This window comes from Perognathus longimembris, chromosome 7 (assembly GCF_023159225.1).
Source record: "Perognathus longimembris pacificus isolate PPM17 chromosome 7, ASM2315922v1, whole genome shotgun sequence".
Classification (NCBI taxonomy): Eukaryota; Metazoa; Chordata; class Mammalia; order Rodentia; family Heteromyidae; genus Perognathus; species Perognathus longimembris.
The window spans coordinates 22432468-22452215 of NC_063167.1; the positions used below are offsets into that span (position 1 = coordinate 22432468).

Consider the following 19748-nt stretch of genomic DNA (forward strand, 5'->3'; position numbering starts at 1 on the left):
GAACTCACCATCCTGACATAAACACAATACATCTGTACTGAACACAGAAAACGAGATTTTTAGTACAGTGATAACAGGTAGTGCAAAGATGCAACCTGAGAGAAATGAAGATCATATGCCCCCAAACCACCCAGTTCTCTGTTAAGGGACAACTTTCCAACCATTGTTTGGGAACCTAAAGAGAGAACAGTGGGGTCTCACTAAGCCCAGGAAACAGAGATCTGCATTTGGCTACCATTTGAGGATAATGTATTGCAAGTAAGGATTTATAAAGAAAGGAGAACCCCAGAAGTCCAGTGGTAGGGTTTTCTGTCAGTCTATGGCTAAGGGCTGAACCAAAAAAGCACAGGACAAGAGTATCTGATGTTTATTAGATAGTAGATGCTACATGGCTAAGAAGGAAACAGAATCACAAGAGGTCAAGGAGTGCTAGGGGTAGGTGGATGAGCATGTTAAAGAAATCCCATTAGCTGGGTTGTGAGGGCCTCACACCTATAATCCCAACTACTCAGGAGGCTAAGATCTGAGGATCACAGCTCAAAGCTGACCCAGGCAAGGAAGTCCATGAGACCCTTATCTCCAATTAACCACCAGAAAACCAAAAGTGGCACTGTGGCTCAAAGTGGTATGGCACTAGCCTTAAGTGCAAAAGCTCAGAGACAGCAGCCAGGCCCTACAACTAACAACAACAACAAAAATCTAGGCTCTTTAGCATGGTCTGATTACTACTAAAACTGCCATTCCAACTTGACTCTTGTTAATCTTCTATACATCAGACTGTTCCAGTTGCATTCCTATTTCCTGGTAATATTTTTTTTAATCTTTCAATAAAACATTCAAAATTGCCCAGGTATCACCTTCTCTGGAAAAGATTCCTCAGATCTCCCCTTCCCTCGAGCTAAATGCTTCTTCTCTGGTTCCAGTAGCACTCACTCTCCTTGGCTTCTCTCCATCTCTTCACTTACTGTATCCCAGTGCTTATATCTATGTCCCTCAGCAAACTGAACCTTCTCTCAGCAGGGACTGTGTTGTACTCATCTTTATTGTCTCAGTGCCCAGTGGGACCAGACTTCTAATAAGTTTTCAGAGAACGGCTTATAATTGAATGTTTTTTCTCTGTGCCAAAAACATAGTGTAATTTCTTTCCTGGAAGCAGGTCAGAAAATGTTTTCATAGTCAATTGTTTGTTTTAGGCCTGTATTAGCCTCCTTGTTTTAGATTTCCAAGGCCAATTAAGTCTTTTCATCTCCCACAAACCTACACATATAACTCTCAGGATGTATACATTCTTTCTTTGAATATGTTAATATATTAAGATTAGTCTTCGGGCTGGGAATGTGGCTTAGTGGTAGAGTGCCTGCCTAGCATGCATGAAGCCCTGGGTTCAATTCCTTAGCACTACATAAACAGAAAAGCCCGGAACTGGTGCTTTGGCTCAAGAGGTAGAGTGCTAGCCTTGAGCAAGGAGAAGCCAGGGACAGTGCTCAGGCCCTGAGTCCAAGCCCCAGGACTAGCAAAAAAAACAAAACAAAACAAAAAAAAAACACTGAGAAAAGATCTGGAAACACAGAAGAATATAAAGAGAACGATTCCACTACAATGTGTATGTATGTATGGGTGTGTATATCTGAATATATACACACATATATGTGTATATATGTATACACATACATTTATTTATTTATTTATTTATTTACAGGTGCCAGTAGCTCACACCTGTAATCCTAGCTACTCAGAAAGCTGTGATCTAAGGTCATAGTTTGAAGTCAGCACAGATATATTAACCATCAAAAAGCCAGAAGAGAAAAAAAAAGCCAGAAGAGGAGCTGTGGCTCAAATGGCAGAGTGCTAGCCTTGAGTAAAAAGCTCAGGGACAGATCCTAGGTCCTAAGTTTAAGCCCTAGGACCAGCATATGTGTGTGTGTGTATGTGTATATGTGTTGTGTGCGTGTGTGTGTATCTATATCTTACTTCAGATTGTTTTCTATTATATAATCTTTTTTTCATTTCACAGAATTTATATCATAGCAAATATAGAAATGTGTACCTTGCTTTTATCATTTAACATTAGGAGACTTTCCTTTCCCCATGTACTTATTATTCTAAAATATGAATCTTGAGGTGGGATAATATTCTACCAAGTAATTATGCAAAAAGTTTACCTTTGTATTATAGGGTAGGTTACAGCAATACTTTGCCAGCACAGAATGAGTACTTTAATTCACAGTAATATAAATGCATCCTGAAACTCTTAAAAGAGGATTAAGGGGAATTAAGTCAAAGGATATGAACTTCACTAGGTCTTGTGATAGTTATACCAAAAAGTTCTCTGTTTTAATTTCCCAAAACCATATGAAGGTGATCACATCATCCCTTAGTAACACTAGGTGGTTTTAATTTTTAGTGTTGAGAACTGAACCTAGAATACTGCATAAATGTTTTGCCTCTAAGCTACATGCTTTTTTACTTTAATTTTTTTACTTTAATTTTCATCAATATGATAGATTAAATGGCTGGAATTTCTCAACCAGGTACTGGTAGCTCATGTCTGTAATCCTAGCTATTCAGGAAGCTAAGATTTAAGGATCAGGTTTTGAAGCCAACTTGAGCAAACACATATGAGACTCTCCAAATAATGAGCAAAAAAGCTGAAAGAAGGAGACTGGCTCAAGTGGTAGAGAGCCAGCCTTGACTGAAAAAGCCAACTGAGGGCACAAGGAACTGAATGTAAGCCCCAATACTAGGGGGGAAAAAAAGGTTGATAAGCTTATGAGTAAAAGTGTCTGGTAGCAAGATTTAATCCTGGTCTTGGATCTAAAATTTAAAAAAGGCTTTCTTAGTTAGGCGCTAGTGACACATGTCCATAATCTTAAATTCTCAGAAAGTTGAGACTCAGAAGATCAAGGCAGAAAAGTCTGCAAGACCTCATCTCCAATTAACCAGCAAAAAGTGAGGCTAGAGATAATGATTCACGTAATAGAGCTCTAGAAAATGAAGCCCAGCAAGTATAAGGCCTTAAATACTAACTAACTAAATAAGTAAATAAAGCCTTCTCATTTCAACCTGGGGCTCTCTGATTACAAATAAGAACATACCTTTTATATTTCTAATTTCTCATGACACTCCATTAATATCCCTTATTCAACTTTTATTAGAATATTGTGCCTTTAAAGAAAAATGTTATAAAAAATAAAATTTAGTGGGCTGGGGATATAGCCTAGTGGCAAGAGTGCCTGCCTCGGATACACGAGGCCCTAGGTTCGATTCCCCAGCACCACATATACAGAAAACGGCCAGAAGCGGCGCTGTGGCTCAAGTGGCGGAGTGCTAGCCTTGAGCGGGAAGAAGCCAGGGACAGTGCTCAGGCCCTGAGTCCAAGGCCCAGGACTGGCCAAAAAATAAATAAATAAATAAATAAAAAATAAATAAAATTTAAAAATAAAAATGTTGCTGGGTGCTGGTGGCTCACACCTACAATCTTAGCTACTTAGGAGGATCTGAGGATCTCAGTTCAAAGCCAGCCTGGGCAGGATAATCCATGTGACTCCTATCTCCAATTAATCACAGAAAATGTTGGAAGTGGTACTGTAGCTCAAGTGGTAGAGTGCTAGCCTTGAGCAAAAGGAGTTTAGGAACAGGTCCACCGCTCAAGGCCCAGGACTGGGGGAAAAAACTGGTGTAATAGAGCTCCAATAAATTTAAAATATTCAACAAACATGGCTGCCATATGTTGCTGGCATGTTCACATAGTAAAAATGTATATGGCTGTTGATCCTTTATTTCCATGGCAAAAGCTTTCCTAAAATGGGACAGATACAAGTACTCCTAAGAACATACCTTTGCTCCTGGGCACTCACACTGCTCATTGTTTGTTTGTTTTTTGGCCAGGCCTGGGGCTTTGACTCAGGGCCTGAGCACTGATCCTGGCTTCTTTTTGTCAAGGCTAGCCCTCTACCTCTTGAAACACAGCACCATTCCAGCTTTCTCTGTTTATGTGATGCTGAGGAATTGAACCCAAGGCTTCATGCAAGCTAGGCAAGCACTCTACCACTAAGCCACATTCCCAGCCCTGCTCATTGTTTTTAAGTACCAATTTCAAGTATTAAACACTTGCCCACTGAGCTCAAAAGGCTATATTTAGCCAAATGTGATTGAAAAATACACAAAGACTCCAAATTGCTTTTTCTTCCCTTATACTTTGATTTAAATAGCAAGCCTATATCATAATTCTGGACAGAAAAAAAAGGGGGGGGGATTGTCTTTGGTACTCCAAAAGATCACTTGTGGTCTGAAAATAACATAGTAAAAGAAAAAGAATATGAGGCTGTGGTAGATTCCTGCTCTTCCATTTCTTGCTGTGTGACCTTGGTCATTTTACCTCTCTGAGCCTCAATTTCCTCATCTATAAAATGAGCAGAAAACTACTTGTTCTAGGGTTATCATGAAAATCAAATGAGATAAAATCATGGTAATATACAATGCTTTTAGTCTGAAACCTAGTATGTAATTAGTATACTACCAAACAAAAAGTGATTTGCTTAATCTCATGGCGCTAAATCAGTTACTTAATTAAAATGATCTTACATAAAATGTTGCCTGGGGTTCTGGGAATGTGTGCTTGCCTAGCACGCACGAAGCCTTGCGTTCGATTCCTCAGCATCACATAAACAGAAAAAGCCATAAGTGGCAGTGGCTCAAGAGGTACAGTGCTAGCCTTGAGCAAAAAGAAGCCAAGGACAGAGCTCAGGCCCTGAGCCCCAAACCCCAGGACTGGCAAAAATAAATAAAATAAAATGTTGACTGGAACTAGTCAACAAAGCATCATCCGAGGAGAAAACATTTAGGTCAGCTTTCTATCTGCTGCAATTTCCACTGCTGTAATTATGCAATCATCAACCACCACTGCAAAACAACAAGAACCCCAAAGCTGATGTTACTAAAATTGCTAAACACAGTAATTACTTCATTCTCCGATGATGATCAATTACTTTAGGAAAGCACTAGAAATATCTTTGTAACTGTCAGAGCAAAAGGCTGATTAGTTCTCCTCAGCCATGGACATGCTGTGGTCTTCTCTACAGCAGAAGGTCTGGTCACTATCCAGAAGGGCAGCATACTCAAAACTTTCCCAAATTGCTGTTTTGTAATACCTAGAAAGGAACTATGTTAAAACATTTTTTTCTGGGGCTGGGAATATGGCTTAGTGGCAAGAGTGCTTGCCTCGTATACATGAAGCCCTGGTTTCAATTCCTCAGCACCACATAAATAGAAAAGGCCAGAAGTGTCACTGTGGCTCAAGTGGCAGAGTGCTAGCCTTGAGCAAAAAGAAGCCAGGGACAGTGCTCAGGCTCTGCGTTCAAGGCCCAGGACTGGCAAAAATAAAAATAAAAAATTCTTAAGTCAGAAAGAATATTGACCTTTGAAATTTAGCCTTCTTATCACTAATTCCTGGCAAGAGGCTCTAATAGGGTGAAATCATCTCAAGGAGAGCAGAGTCTATGAAATCTACCAACATAGCCTCTTTCTGGGCAAAAAGCAATATATTCTCCCTGTAAGTGAAGATTCCTCTAGGAAAGGAAGCAAACTATCACTTTCTAAGCATTTATGTTCAGAGTGCTATACTACATGCTATTACTCCTCAAATCAAGCATTGAGGTAAATCTTATCCTTCCCCAAAGACATTAGGTAAACTGGGTGTGGTGATGCAAGCCTGTAACCCCAGCACTAAGGAGGAGGAGGAAAACAAAAATTCAAAGCAAGCCTGAACTACATAGTAAGACTCTGTGACAGAAAAGAGAGGGGGGGGAGGAGGGAGGGAAAGGGAGAAGGATAGAAAGAAAAAAGAAAGAGAGAGAAAGAAAACTAGGTAGTATGCTATAGGTCTCACTCATTAAGTGAAAACACTCAGCTCCAGGATCCAGATCTGCCTGTTTCTTTGGGTCTCATGCTTACAAAGCAGGTACTCCACCACTTGAGCCACACCACTAAACCTTTTATTTATTATTTTTCTGCATTTTGCACTGCTAATTTTGAAATACAGTCTTGCTTTATGCCCAGGCTAGCCTAGGCTGCAATTATCCTACTTGTGTTTCCCCATGTCAATGAGGATGACAGGTATGTATCACTGCGTCCAGACATTGTGCTGTTCCTGTAGTTGGGATAAGAGATATGTGCTACTACATCTAGCCATTGGTTGAAATGGAGTCTTGGAAAATTTTCTGCCTAGACTGACCTCAAAATACACTCCCCTGATCTCTACCTCACAAGTGGATTACAGGCTTGAGCTTGGCTTCAATACATCCTTTCCAAATCTCAAAATGACTGTGCTATGTTCCTTATGAAAAATAATACAATTTAAATCTTGGGTCCAAAACAGAACAAACCCAACAAACCAAAAGGATGACAGTTTATGTCAACAAGAAGATTGCTTTTCTGACTCCCAGTAATCTTCAAAATGAATGGAAGGACTCACAGAGAGTGCCATGGGTACTGTCCCTGAGCTTTTTGCTCAAGGCTGATACTCTACCACTTGAGCCACAGCTCCATTTCTGGAATTTTTTGGTAATTAATTGAAGATTCAAGTCTCATGGACTTGCATGCCCTCACTGGCTTTAAACCTTGATCCTCAGATCTCAGCCTCCTGAGTAGCTAGGATTACAGGCATGAGCCATCAGCACCCAGTCAAAGTGCCCTATGTTAAATTTTGTATCTATAAAGAAAATAGTACCTGTTGACAACCACAGAGCACTGAAGCAGAAGCAAGTGTAAAGCAGGTACAGGCTTCTCAACCACTTCACAGATGTCTGCCAACAATATCCTGATAAAATCCAGGAAGCAGGACTTGGCTTGACTCCCAGCCTCTTCTCCATGGCCTTCCAGACAGGCAGAAACAGCACACTAGAAAAATAGAGAGAGAAGAAATTATATGCCAAGTAATTAATAATTGATTCCTGGAAATGTGGACTGTTAGAGAATGTGACAGATTAGGAGAAAGAAAAATTTCCAGATTGTCTTTCACTGCTCATTCCTGCCAGTAAATTCTAAACCTTATCTTTGACATGGCCTATAATTATCCGTGTGGCAACATAGCAAGGAATTTTAAACGAACCTACTGCAAAACTTATGTATTTTATGCTTCACTAGTGTCTAATCTAACAGTAAATTGTCTATGTAACAGAATGGAATGGGGATCAGACCAAAGACTGGAGGCATAGCTCAGTTGTTAGAATACTAGTCAATGAGCAAAAGCATCAACTACAGAGTTTGAGTCAAGGTCTCAGACCAAAATAATAATAATAACAATAATGACTCTCAGCCTGAGGAGGAGGGGGGAAGCTTTTACTTTCCAGTACTAGTTGTGCAAACAGCTTTGTGACTTTGACCAAACACACTGTGAAAGGAAGTTGGACTTGTTCTAACTAACCTAACCCAAGGGTGTTATCTGGCCCAGTGTTGCTGAAATGTTTTCAAAGCTACCTTTAAATTCTATCCAACACACACTTCTGTGTTATCCTCTGATACCTAAGCTTCACTTGCAATTCCTGTCTTAAATTCATATGCACATTCAGCAAAAACATATACTAGCTACTCTGGAATCTAGTAACTATATTATGTAGGTCATCTCCAGAAGTAAAAAAAAAAAAGATTTTCCAAAAGTCTCTTTTTTCTTGCACAACTCTGCTATATTATATGCATCATAAATTTTGACATTATGAGGCTGACAGAGTTCTGAAGAATCAGTTGGCTGGGAATGATGACTCTCAGCTGCAGTCCCAGCTATGCAGAGGCTAAGTTTTCTTGAGCCCAAGAGCTCAAGGCCAGCCTGAGCAATATGAGAGCCCATCTAAGAAAGATGATCATCTGTCCTAAATATGTCATTGACATCAGGAAAATAAGAATGAGCTCTTACCCCCTACCAGCTTACAGAAAAATCAGCATTACCTGCAGTGGGTTTCAGGGCTAATGCCAGGAAATAAGCACATCACTGCAAAATGGAGAGAGCGGACCTAAGAAAAGGCTTTCACTGAGCCACTGGCACCAGGGAGACTTCATCTCTCTTATTTTTTTCCAGCTTTTCCTATTTCTAGTTATTTTTTTAAATACATGTTATGAAGCAAGGGGCAGAAAGGAGGGATGTGAGGCAAAGACATGTTCAAAAGATTATGAATAAATTCCTTGCTAAAACTAAGGAAGGACATAAGGAAAGAAAGAGGGAGGGAGGGAGAGAGAGAGAGAGAGAGAAGGGAGGAAGGAAAGAAGGAAATAAATCCTAAAAACTTCTCTAGATTCCCAAGATGGAATGTGTGTCGCACACACGTGTGTGCACACTCATATCTTACCCAACACATTTCTGCCTACCTCAAAAGGATTTTAAAACTCAAGGTGACTCAACACCTGTCATCAATATCCTGGCAGGTGGGTGGAAAAAGCAGGAAAGAAATGAATAGGCTTTGAAAACAGGAGTAATAAACACCATTGGAATAGCAAGCTGATTAGAAGTGCAATGTCTTACAAACGGTGCATGAGAGAGGCAGAGCTAATTTCATTTAACTCCCAACCAGTCATTCTGCTGAAACCTACAATTGCCTACTGGCACAAATCACTGCTAGGGTCCAGCTGAAGGCTTGCTGACCAGAGGCAGGAACAACAACACATCACCGAGATCCAAATAGTCTGTTATTGAATCAAAGGGTAACAACCCAGGGAGAGAACACACACCCCCACAATACTTGACAAATGAAAATCTAGAAAAGCTCCCAATAGTTCTGGCATTTAGGGCGTTACAAGTACACCCGAAATAAAAGCACTTTCTGTTGCAGCAGCTGTTCAGACAGAGCAGGGGGTAATGTTTACTTAATACTTCAGGTTGATGGGGGATGTATCATAGTTCAGTCTGTCAGCTACATACGTGGAACTCCATTTATGTACACAGCGATAAGATATGTTTGAGTAACGACAAAGCACGTCTGAAACAGCCTATTCATTGGGTGTGAGTAATCAAGCAGAAAGCTCTAAAGAAAAAAAAGTCTTATATTTGGGAAAGTTACAGAACAGACTGCCATGAATAGCTTTTGCTTATATTTGCAGACACTGTTTTCCAAATAGCTGGAAAAATGAACAGATTGTTCTGGGAGGTCGTCTTTCCAACTTGTTCCCAGTTTCCAGTCTGTTAATCACATGAAAGCACCGGGAGAGTCAGATAATGCTCTTTACTGACAGCCTCCATTGTCAGTTGGGCACAACCACCGTGAGGTGAGAGAAGGGAAAGCATTCCTGAAACCCCATCTGGGTTTGCTATTATTTTTGTTTTTACTTCCTCCACTTCACCTTTGTGGTGCTCACTGCAGCCACAGCAGGCCGTTCTGTACAGCATAATTTTCAAAATCCTGAATGAGGCAGGTTTTGAATCCTAATTTACACATCGCGCCCAAACCCGCCCCCCTTATTCTGCATTAACTTTCTGTCTCGGTGGGGAGATGGAACACCAGAGGCAGCAACTCCAGGCGAGTCTGCAAGAGATGAGGTCGAAGGTATCAAAAGGACAGCAGCAGTCCCTGCAGGCTGACTGGCTGGGCCCCAGTCTGCCAGGGAGCTGCAAGACCAGACCCGGACCCAAAAGAAACGGGGTTCAGCCTGGGACTCCAGCACCGCACCTGCAAGGCCAGAAGCCGATGCTGGCCCTGGCCGAGTCCCCCACACCCTGGGTATCGCCCGTCCCGCCTGCCCCTCCCCTGAGCTCCTGGTACTCGGCCTGGCAGCCAGCCGCCCCGGCCACCTACCGGGGCTCAGGGCCATATAGCTGGGCCCCGGCTCTCGGCGGCCTCCGCCTCCTCCCGGTCCATGGGCTAGGGGGCCCCGACTTTCTCTACCCTCACGCAGAGGAGGAGGAAGAGGAAGAAGGTAGCGCCGGCTCCCAACCCGGACAGCTCCCTCTTGCCTCAGCCTCCCTGGACAGCGACGGCGGCCGGAAACACCGCCTCCTCCCACCTCCCGGCGCTCAACCCGGAAATACATTCCCCATGCCAATCAAACGCTCCCGCCCCCCCCACTCTCCGGAAGCGCAATTCCAGCTCCGAGCCCGTGGGGGAGGAGGGGCAGCGCTGGGGGCAGAACAGTGCACCTAGCGAAGATGTCTGCACCCCGCCAGCCTCTGGCCTCCTGCCCTCCAGGGGCAGTCTGCTTCTTGCCTCTTTTACAAGACTCTGCAGCCCCAAGTTCGGGCAATACCCACAAGAAAGATGGCGGCAACGGCGCCAACCCCCTACGGTTTAGCGCCCTGCCGTGCCATTGGCCACAGCCAGGAGTGAAACCGTCGCTGATTGGCCGAGAGTAATGCGGGGGTGGGGGTGGAGCTGCACTAGCCCGGAGCCCGGAGTGGGCAACGCGGCGTGAGCAGCTGCCCCAGGCTCCCACAGCATCGCTCCGGGAGAAGACTTCGCTGCTCGGGGCCGCAGCCTGGTGAGCTCAGCCCCCCTTCAGGCCCTCCCCTGCATCCCAGCCGGGGCCTCTTGGAGCCGCCGCTGATCGATGCCGACTTTCCCCGGGGACCCCATCGCGACTCCATCGAGCCTTATCGCGACATCACCGTGCCCTGTCGAGACTCCATTTTGTTACAGCCCCTTTTCAATATATATCTTTAATATTTTTTTTAATTTGCCCTGTCATCTTTTGGGGGCTGTCCCTCTCCATGTCGTGATTTCGCTGTGATCTCTCCGTGACATCACCGCGCCATCGTGAAGTGTGATCTCATCGCTGCCCTGTCGTGACTTCATCAATGTCGTGTTGTGACCTGGCTGCGGCGGGACAGGTGGTGACCGCTGGGACCCTCTTCCCCTTCTCATCTCCCCATCTCAGCAGCCCCACTTCGATTATCCGGCCTTTGGAATCCCTAATGTCCCGTGACTCTCTGACCCCTCTTGCTTCTCCAGCCCCAGCCTGTAGCGGGACGCGGTGGGCGAAGACCAGGTGGGAGCACAGGGGTTAATTCTGCTGCTGCTCCAGCTGCTGCTCCTCCTGCAGCCCTTGCCCAAGAGAAGGAAAGGCGAGGAAGCTAGGAGCTGGTGGGGGCAACTGAGAGCCCTGGCTGGAGGGGTGGGGTCCCCCGTAGGAATCTGCAAGTCTTCCCTGGTGAGCTTATATTCACTTCTGGTCCAGCTTATCTCCTGTCTCCTCTGAAGAAGAGGGGTGAAATGAAGCTAGAATGATGCCCTTTTCTCCCCTGTCAGCCGGAGTCCGGATAATCGAACTTCACCCGTGTATGTGTCCATTCCTCTCTGTCTGTCCTTACCACTCATTCATTCCCTGTATGCCTCCTGGAGAGAGAAAATCTGGTTTCTGGTGCCAGGGGCTGCTGAGCAGTGGAGACAACCCCCCCTCCCCCAGGAGACTGGTGAGAGCTGTCCAGCTGAGCATCAGGATGCATGGTCCTCCCTTCCCACTTTCTGGAGGTGACCTTGGAGCAGGGTCCCTTCCTCATCCCAAAGGATTCACAGGTCCAGCCTTTTAAAGGGACTCCCCCAAGGGAGGTCAGTCCTGAGGAAGCCACCCTTCCAAATCCTCCCTCCACCCTCTGTGCTAATCCCTCCCTCCATCCTCCATTTCCACCCCCGCCCTCGCCCCCGTCCCTCCTCTGCAGAGGGATGCTCAATCCCTCTTGTGTTCACAGTTGGGCAAGGCGGGCATCATGGCCTCGGATTGCGAGCCAGCTCTGAACCAGGCAGAGAGCCGAAACCCCACCCTGGAACGTTACCTGGGAGCCCTCCGTGAGGCCAAGAATGACAGCGAGCAGTTTGCAGCCCTGCTGCTAGTAAGGAACTTGCTGATGCTTGGGAGGTGGGAGGACTTTGGTGGTCAGGCACCTAAGAAATGGGGTCAGCAACTCCCCAAAGATATACAGGTAGTGTTGGAAACCCTAGAGGAATTATAGAAGGTCTTTGTACTCTCTTATTCCTCCTCAAGAACAGAGGCAAAGGGGTGCTTAAGTCCATTGCATGAGGCCTTGGAGGAGGTTGCCAGGGTTTGCTTTCTGGGGCGTCCCAGAGCAGATGGGAGCTGACTCATAGGATAACAGCAGCAGGTAGCAACTAGTGCAGAGTACTTAAGGACTGGGGATGGTTTTTTCTGGGACTCAGAGTAGCAGGATTGGAAGTGACTGAGGAGGGGGTCCTAGAAGATGGCCAGGTTGGCAGTAGGTAGATTGAAGGTAAGGGAGCTGGTTCAGGTTTAGCTCTATTAGAAAGGAACCCTAGCTGGGGACAGCAGAGCAGGAACTGCAGTGCTGGGGGGGGGGGGTTGTTGGTGTGTGTGGGGTGAAGGGAGGAGGGAGTACAGCCGCCGCTTGTTTGCCATGGCAACAGGGAGAAGGCTCTGGAGTCAAGGGCTCACACTGCAGCAGAGGAGGTGTTTAGGTGAAATGTAAGGGGAAATGTTTTGACATGCAAAGTGGCAAGACATAGGAGCCATTTCCCCTGAGATGGTGGCGGAAATGGATCAGAGTCTTCTCTGGAGACAGCAGTTAGGAAAGGACCCTAAATCCTTGAGAGATTTTAAGCACTGAGTTCTAAGCGCCTTCAAACCCAGGTTGCAGACAGGAAGAACTTCTCAAATGGCCAGGTTGCAACCCAAATGAGAAGTTGCATAGGACTGGATGCCCCTTCTATGGGATAATCCTAGATGAGAGGGACCCCAGAGATCACACCTGTCTTTGTCCAAGGAAAAAGAAAAAGCTGATGAAATGACCCCAGAGTGAGTCCTGTTGCATAACCTATTCCTGCCAGTGCTTAATGCCTTGGGTACCAGCAAAGGGTTAGTCCTTGCCACCTCTTCCTTTCATCTTGCTGATAGCACATACCCCCTACAGGTGACCAAGGCAGTCAAAGCAGGTGACATTGATGCCAAAACTCGGCGGCGGATCTTTGATGCGGTTGGCTTCACCTTCCCCAACCGTCTCCTGACCAGCAAGGAGGCACCGGATGGGTGCCCTGACCATGTTCTCCGGGCCCTGGGCGTGGCCCTACTGGCTTGTTTCTGCAGTGACCCTGAACTGGCCACCCATCCCCAGGTCCTGAACAAGATCCCTATCCTTAGCACCTTCCTCACAGCCCGGGGAGACCCCGACGATGCTGCCCGCCGCTCCATGATCGATGATACCTACCAGTGCCTAACAGCTGTGGCAGGCACGCCTCGAGGGCCTCGGCACCTCATTGCCGGTGGCACAGTGTCTGCTCTGTGTCAGGCATACCTGGGGCATGGTTATGGCTTTGACCAGGCCCTGGCACTCCTTGTGGGGCTCCTGGCCGCTGCTGAGACACAGTGCTGGAAGGAGGCGGAGCCTGACTTGCTGGCAGTATTGCGAGGCCTCAGTGAGGATTTCCAGAAAGCCGAGGATGCCAGCAAGTTTGAGCTCTGCCAGCTGCTGCCCCTTTTTCTGCCCCCAACAACCGTGCCCTCTGAATGCCTCCGGGATCTGCAGGCCGGGCTGGCACGCATCCTGGGAAGCAAGCTGAGCTCCTGGCAGCGCAACCCTGCACTGAAGCTGGCAGCCCGCCTGGCACACGCCTGCGGCTCCGACTGGATCCCAGTGGGCAGCTCCGGGAGCAAGTTTCTTGCTCTACTGGTGAATCTGGCATGCGTGGAGGTCCGGTTGGCCCTGGAGGAGACAGGCACCGAGGTGAAAGAGGATGTGGTGACGGCCTGCTACGCCCTCATGGAGTTGGGGATCCAGGAATGTACACGCTGTGAGCAGTCCCTGCTTAAGGAGCCGCAGAAGGTGCAGCTTGTGAGCATCATGAAGGAGGCCATTGGAGCTGTCATACACTACCTGCTGCAGGTAAGGATACATTGACCCACTGAGGGAGCCCAGTGGGGGTGGGGAGACTGCCGGAGCCAGAAGGCAAGGGAAAGGGGTGGGATGGGGAGGCAGCAGAGCTGCATGAACATGCAGGCAAGCACTCTGGGAGTAGTGTGTGGCCGAGTCTCCCTCCCTCTCCTCCGTGGGCCTCCACACAGGCACCATACCACACACCATATGTGCACACCCATCACAGCGCACACACACACACACACATACACACACGCCACAGTATTCTCCCACTCATAAAACACTCTCCAGTACACACATACTACACAACACACCACACACAAAATCAAAGTGGCCTGTTCTCACTCCACAGTGTTATACACAGACACATATACAGACTTGAAGGGCTCAGGAAAAAGCAGGACCTCCTGGTTCCTAGCCACTCTCCTGTGGAATTTTACATAACTCTTATTTGTCTCATTCATCCCTCCTTTCCTCCCCACTCCCCCAGCCCTCCAGTCTTTCTCTGAGAGGCTCACTCTCCTGTCCCACAGGGATTCAAGCATGATTCTGGTCTCTTTAATGGCCCTGCTCTAGCCACTGAACTCTGCAGCTATGAGGATGACCATCCATGTTAAACTCTGGTCTCATTTTCTGTACAGCCCCAAAGAAGGCATTCCACCTCCCACTCTTGATGGGTAGGCAGGGTGTGTCCTCCTATGCCAGATCAGAGCCTCTATAGAGGAGTGCTGCTTAGCTGTAGATCGGTATGTTTCAGCTCTCTTAGAGGTAGAGAGGGGGATCTAGGTGACTTGAATCTCCTTGAGTGTGGCTCATGACATCTGAGATTCACTTCACTCAGCAGACTTACCTGAAGGGTTTGCTCAGTTCCTGGCTCCTGTTGAGTGCATCCCTCCATGTGCTGGAAGCCTTGGTGTCCACTTCTGAAGAACTCATAGACCAGAATTCCCTTCTATGAGTGTTATTCCTACATAGGCCTTAAGCTGGGGAGACATAAGAGGGGTATCTCATCCTGCTCCATCTCAGTGGGGTCCTGTGGCAACAGGTGGGGCCGGAGAAGCAGAAGGAGCCCTTTGTGTTTGCCTCGGTGCGGATCCTGGGTGCCTGGCTGGCGGAGGAGACCTCGTCCCTGCGTAAAGAGGTGTGCCAGCTTCTGCCCTTCCTTGTCCGCTATGCCAAGACCCTCTACGAGGAAGCTGAGGAAGCCAATGACCTTTCGCAGCAGGTGGCCAACTTGGCCATCTCCCCCACCACCCCAGGGCCCGCCTGGCCAGGGACGCTCTCCGGTGAGTTTAGTTAAAATCTGTCCAGCCCAAGTATTCTAAGGAAAAGAATCATAGGGGCACACCCCATCTACCAAACTGGGCTGTGCCAGGCTCCCTGATGAGGTCATCATAAGAGCACCTCCCTTGGGATCATTTTGTCTTACTTCAGGGGCCTTGTTCCCACAGGGTTCCTGAGTTGTCACATGTCACTTGTCATCGGATTTCTCAATCTAAAAAAGGTAGCTGTGTTTACTAAGCATCTGTTAAAAGCCAGGTATACCCTGTACCATAAAAATCTCATTTAGTCCACACAGCGAAAGTCTCATCCATATCTTAAAGATGAGGAAATGAAGCTCACAGAGGTTAAAGTACTTGTCCTTATTCACACAGTGGCAGAATCCCAGTTGGATCCTGGGCCTGCGTGATTCTGAAACTTGTGCTTTTTTTGACAATGCTTATTAAACACACTCCTTCTCTCCTACTCCTGCTTTTCTTAGGGAGAGTGTGCTGAAAGAAAAGATCTTTATACCTCTTACCTCTCCTAACCCCACACACATCTGTCCTTTCCATACCTCTAGGCTCCTTCTGCCCGGCTGGTGCCACCTGACAGTTGAAGATGGGCCCCGTGAGATACTAATCAAGGAAGGGGCCCCCTCCCTTCTGTGTAAATACTTTCTGCAACAGTGGGAGCTCACATCCCCGGGCCATGACACCTCAGTACTGCCTGACAGCGTGGAGATTGGTCTGCAAACCTGCTGCCACATCTTTCTCAACCTTGTGGTCACTGCACCGGGGCTGATCAAGTGAGGGCCTTGGGAGACCCCGGGAGGAAATCTGAGGGAGGGGGCTTCCCATTCACCTCACCTGCTTTGCTTCACTGTGTCTGTAGATGCCTTTTAGTGTTAGAATGAAAGGGATTCAGGGGCTGGGGATATGGCCTAGTGGCAAGAGTGCTTGCCTCCTATACATGAGGCCATGGGTTCAATTCCCCAGCACCACATATACAGAAAATGGCCAGAAGGGGCGCTGTGGCTCAAGTGGCAGAGTGTTAGCCTTGAGCAAAAAGAAGCCAGGGACAGTGCTCAGGCCCTGAGTCCAGGTCCCAGGACTGGCCAAAAAAAAAAAAAAAAAAGAATGAAAGGGATTCAGAATACACAAAGACAAAGCTGGGCATGGTAATGCATGTCCATAATCCCAGCCACTTGGGGAGACAGAGGCAAGGAGGATCACAAGTTCAGGACCGGTTCTGGCAAAGTTAAGAGAGGAAAAAAAAAAAAAATCTAGAAAAACTACCAACAGAAGGGCTAAGGTTGTGGCTCAAGTGGTAGAGTGCTTGCCTAGCATGCACAAGACCCTGGGATCAATCCTTAATACTGAGGGGAAGGAAAAAAATAAACTACCAGTCCTACTGAAGGACGTGGCATATCTAGACCCTCAGGGTTGACCCGGGGCACAGGATTCTGTTCCAGCTGTAACCCAGCCTCTGCTAGATAGTATGTAGTCCAACCCATCTACCATAGTTGAGACTCACTCTTCACTCTGCTGCCTAATTTCCTGCCCAACAACGCTGAGCTAGAAAAGCCAGAAGCCCTAGATCCCAGGTTTTCCATGGGGCTCCATGTGGCCTACTAACCCCCTGCCTGCCCCTTCCCCGCCCCCCTTCCTCTTTCCCCAGACGTGATGCCTGCTTCACATCTCTCATGAACACCCTGATGACTTCGCTGCCTGCACTAGTGCAGCAGCAAGGGAGGCTGCTGCTGGCTGCCAACGTGGCCACCCTGGGCCTCCTCATGGCCCGGCTCCTTAGCACTTCTCCAGGTAAGACCTGGGTAGACCTGCCGTGTTCAAAGAGTTAAGTCTCCATCTTCAGAGGGAAATTTTTTTTTCTTTTGCAAAATTTTCCCATAGAGAAGAAATCTCTCCAGTATTAACTCCACTTGCCACCCCCATCCTTCTTCCCAGTGATAACATTCTCTTCCTTCGGAAGACTTTTAAGGCAAGGTCTGGTGGGTGTGAGGTACAGGCCTGCTCAGAGTCGCAAGCACCTGGAAGCCCTGGCAGCCAAGGGACTCTGAATCCAGGGTTTTTAGGTGGAGCCGCCCCCACCTGGGCTTTGAGTCAGAATCCAAACTTCCCTCCATTGAGGTTTTTCACTGCTTAACACCTTGCCCGCCTTGGCCTCAGTGCAGGCGTCAGCACTGCCCACTGGGTGCAGGGGGAAGGGCATCCCCTCCAGGCCCTGGCAGCCCTGAGTGTCTCCCACTTTGGCCGTGGGTGTCTGCTTGGGTCCCTTTGTCCCCGCCTGTTCCCTGTGCCCCATCTGTCAGATTGGAGGAGCTGAGCAGATGCCCAGGAACAGGGTGTAATGTGCCCATACCCTCAGCTGCCTCTGTGCTTTCTGAGTGGGGATCCCAGCAGGGTACCCAGCAATGGGAAGGGGAGCACGTCCTTGTGGATCCAGAGCCCCCTGCTCTCAGTCCGCCCCCACAAAGAACCAATCTGTCATGACCCCCATGTTGGCTGACCCAGCTACCACCTTAGGCGAGCAGCCCCCTAGGGTACACCTGCCAGGGGTGGGTGGGGAGGACTCTTGGAACCCCTTTGAAAAGCAGGCACCCAAAAGCTGGTCACTGCTTACCTTTCCCCCGTCCCTCTCTGGCGCCCTCTTCTGGCCTGGGAGCCAAATAGAGAATCTGAGGGAGGTTTAACTGTATGTAGCCTTACCTCTACCTGCTGTGCCTATAGAGGTCTTGGTGAGGGAGTGCCAAAATCTCATTTCATCCTCAGGATAAAATGCTAAGACTAGTGTCAGTGGTAATGACTCCAGAAAAGCTAGCTACCCAAAGCCATCTAGTTTCAGTGTCCGAGGTAGAATTTGACCCCAGCAGTCTTGATTCTTGGCTCTTGTCTCCACTCCTACAGTATCCACAGGGTGGATGGTGAGGGGCTGGCCCAGCGCTGATGCATCTGTCTCACGTGCTCTCTCCTTGCCTTCTAGCTCTTCAAGGAACCCCAGCATCCCGAGGTTTCTTTGCAGCTGCCATCCTCTTCCTGTCCCAGTCCCATGTGGCTCGTGCCACACCTGGCTCAGACCAGGCGGTGTTGGCCCTGTCCCCTGACTATGAGGGCATCTGGGCTGACCTGCAGGAGCTCTGGTTCCTTGGCATGCAGGCCTTCACTGGCTGTGTGCCACTGCTGCCCTGGCTGGCCCCCGCCGCCCTGCGTTCCCGCTGGCCACAGGAGCTGCTCCAGCTTCTAGGCAGTGTCAGCCCCAACTCTGTCAAGCCTGAGATGGTGGCCGCCTATCAGGGCGTCCTGGTGGAATTGGCGCGAGCCAACCGGCTATGCCGGGAAGCCATGAGGCTGCAGGCAGGTGAGGAGACGGCTAGCCACTACCGCATGGCTGCCTTGGAGCAGTGCCTATCAGAGCCCTGAGGGGCATCGACTGGGGACAGACCCGGGGGCGGGTAGCGAGGGAAGGAGGGAGGAGGCATCTTCCCTGAAGCCCCCAACTGGACCCCCCTCCCCAGACTTCCCCCCCCCAAACACCCCAGCTTTCTGGCTTTTCGGAGGGCAAAGGGCATGGTGCCCACCCCTCAGGTGTAAGGAGCTGTGTTCCGCCCCCTGGGCCCCCATGGGGGCAGGATTCGGCTTGGAAATGATGAGGTTGTCCCCGCCAGGCCGGGGAAGGTTGGAGCAGCCCCCAGGGAGGGGGGCACTAGGTACTATTGTACTCAATGTCTGGCTTCTCACAGGAGGGAGGCCCCAGGGTAGGCCAGGGCTGGCAGGAGCTGATGACTGGCTTAGCCCAAGTGCCCTGCCGGCCAGGGCGTGGCCTCCCCATAGCTGTGGTGCCCCTTCTGGCTCCCCAGGTCCACGCCCTTTAAATTGGCCATTTGGCTCTTGCCCCTGGGCAGAGAGCAGGCTCTGGCCATACATCACAGTTCTTCCTTCCAACTATAGTGACCCAGGGTCTGACCTGCCCCTGGCCTTCCAGGGCAGCTTGGGGCAGACAGGCCAGTGGTGGGTGGGGAACCTCCTTCTACCTGAGCTTCCTTGAAGGGACCCAAGAGTCCTTGGGCCCGGGTCTCAAGCTTTTGTGTCATGTTGCAGCAGAGTGACGATGGGGGTTGGGGGTTATTTATTTTGCTTGTCCTTATCCCTGCTTGGATACTGAGCATCTGATCCCTGTCCCCCTGGTGCCATTTGGCCTGGCTGGAGCCAGGAACAGGAGGGACATCTCCCCAGAGTCTGCATGTTTCCCCAGTGATTGCACCCCATTGCCAACGTGGTGCCTGGCTTCAGCTCCCACCCCTCCTATGACTCCTCTCTGCAGAGAGACGCGACTGGCGGCTCCAGCAGGGAATATCTTTATTACGAACCCAGGGGGGATCTCCCCCCCATATACCTGATCCTTTACTTTTCCCCACCCAACCTCCCCCAGTGCGTTCTGTGATCGCCAAGTTCAAAGCTGTGCACATGTGAACACTCAATAAATGTTCATGGATGACAAGAGCTTTCCGTGGTCCTTCGGGTGCCTGTTCCTTTTCCTTCAGACTCTCAGTTCACAGCTGTTTTGCCAAATGTGTTCTGTTAACCACTATACAAGTGGTATCTCATCTGGCCCTCCCAACCGTCCTGGAAAGAAGGGACCACGATTCTGT

The 19748-nt window shown here is 48.7% G+C and overlaps 2 protein-coding genes across 2 annotated transcripts in view; one reads left to right on the top strand and one right to left on the bottom strand.

Annotated features, from left to right (window-relative positions):
* Nucleotides 1–9977, bottom strand: part of Kiaa0319l (KIAA0319 like) — an 87864-nt gene extending 77887 nt beyond the window's left edge. Inside the window, exons 1-2 of the mRNA XM_048350867.1 lie at nucleotides 9780–9977; nucleotides 6728–6897 (exon numbers count right to left, since the gene is read on the bottom strand). Of these exons, the coding sequence (XP_048206824.1) occupies nucleotides 6728–6869 (142 nt within the window). The 5' untranslated portion in view covers nucleotides 6870–6897; nucleotides 9780–9977. The remainder of the gene's footprint in view (nucleotides 1–6727; nucleotides 6898–9779) is intronic.
* A 347-nt stretch (nucleotides 9978–10324) lies between these two features.
* On the top strand, nucleotides 10325–19469 carry Ncdn (neurochondrin). The gene is made up of 7 exons (XM_048350869.1): nucleotides 10325–10807; nucleotides 11666–11806; nucleotides 12860–13828; nucleotides 14865–15109; nucleotides 15663–15887; nucleotides 16760–16902; nucleotides 18083–19469. Exons 1-7 carry the CDS (start codon nucleotides 10775–10777, stop codon nucleotides 18517–18519), a joined length of 2193 nt encoding a protein of 730 aa, XP_048206826.1. The 5' UTR covers nucleotides 10325–10774; the 3' UTR covers nucleotides 18520–19469.
* The last annotated feature ends 279 nt before the right edge of the window (nucleotides 19470–19748 follow it).

Excerpts from the sequence above, each read along its gene's own strand:
- Ncdn (XM_048350869.1), top strand. The coding sequence starts at position 10,775 with ATGTCGTGTTGTGACCTGGCTGCGGCGGGACAG. Across the intron at positions 13,829-14,864 it reads TCATACACTACCTGCTGCAG|GTGGGGCCGGAGAAGCAGAA; the intron begins GTAAGGATACAT and ends CTGTGGCAACAG. Across the intron at positions 15,110-15,662 it reads CCAGGGACGCTCTCCGGTGA|GCTCCTTCTGCCCGGCTGGT; the intron begins GTTTAGTTAAAA and ends CCATACCTCTAG.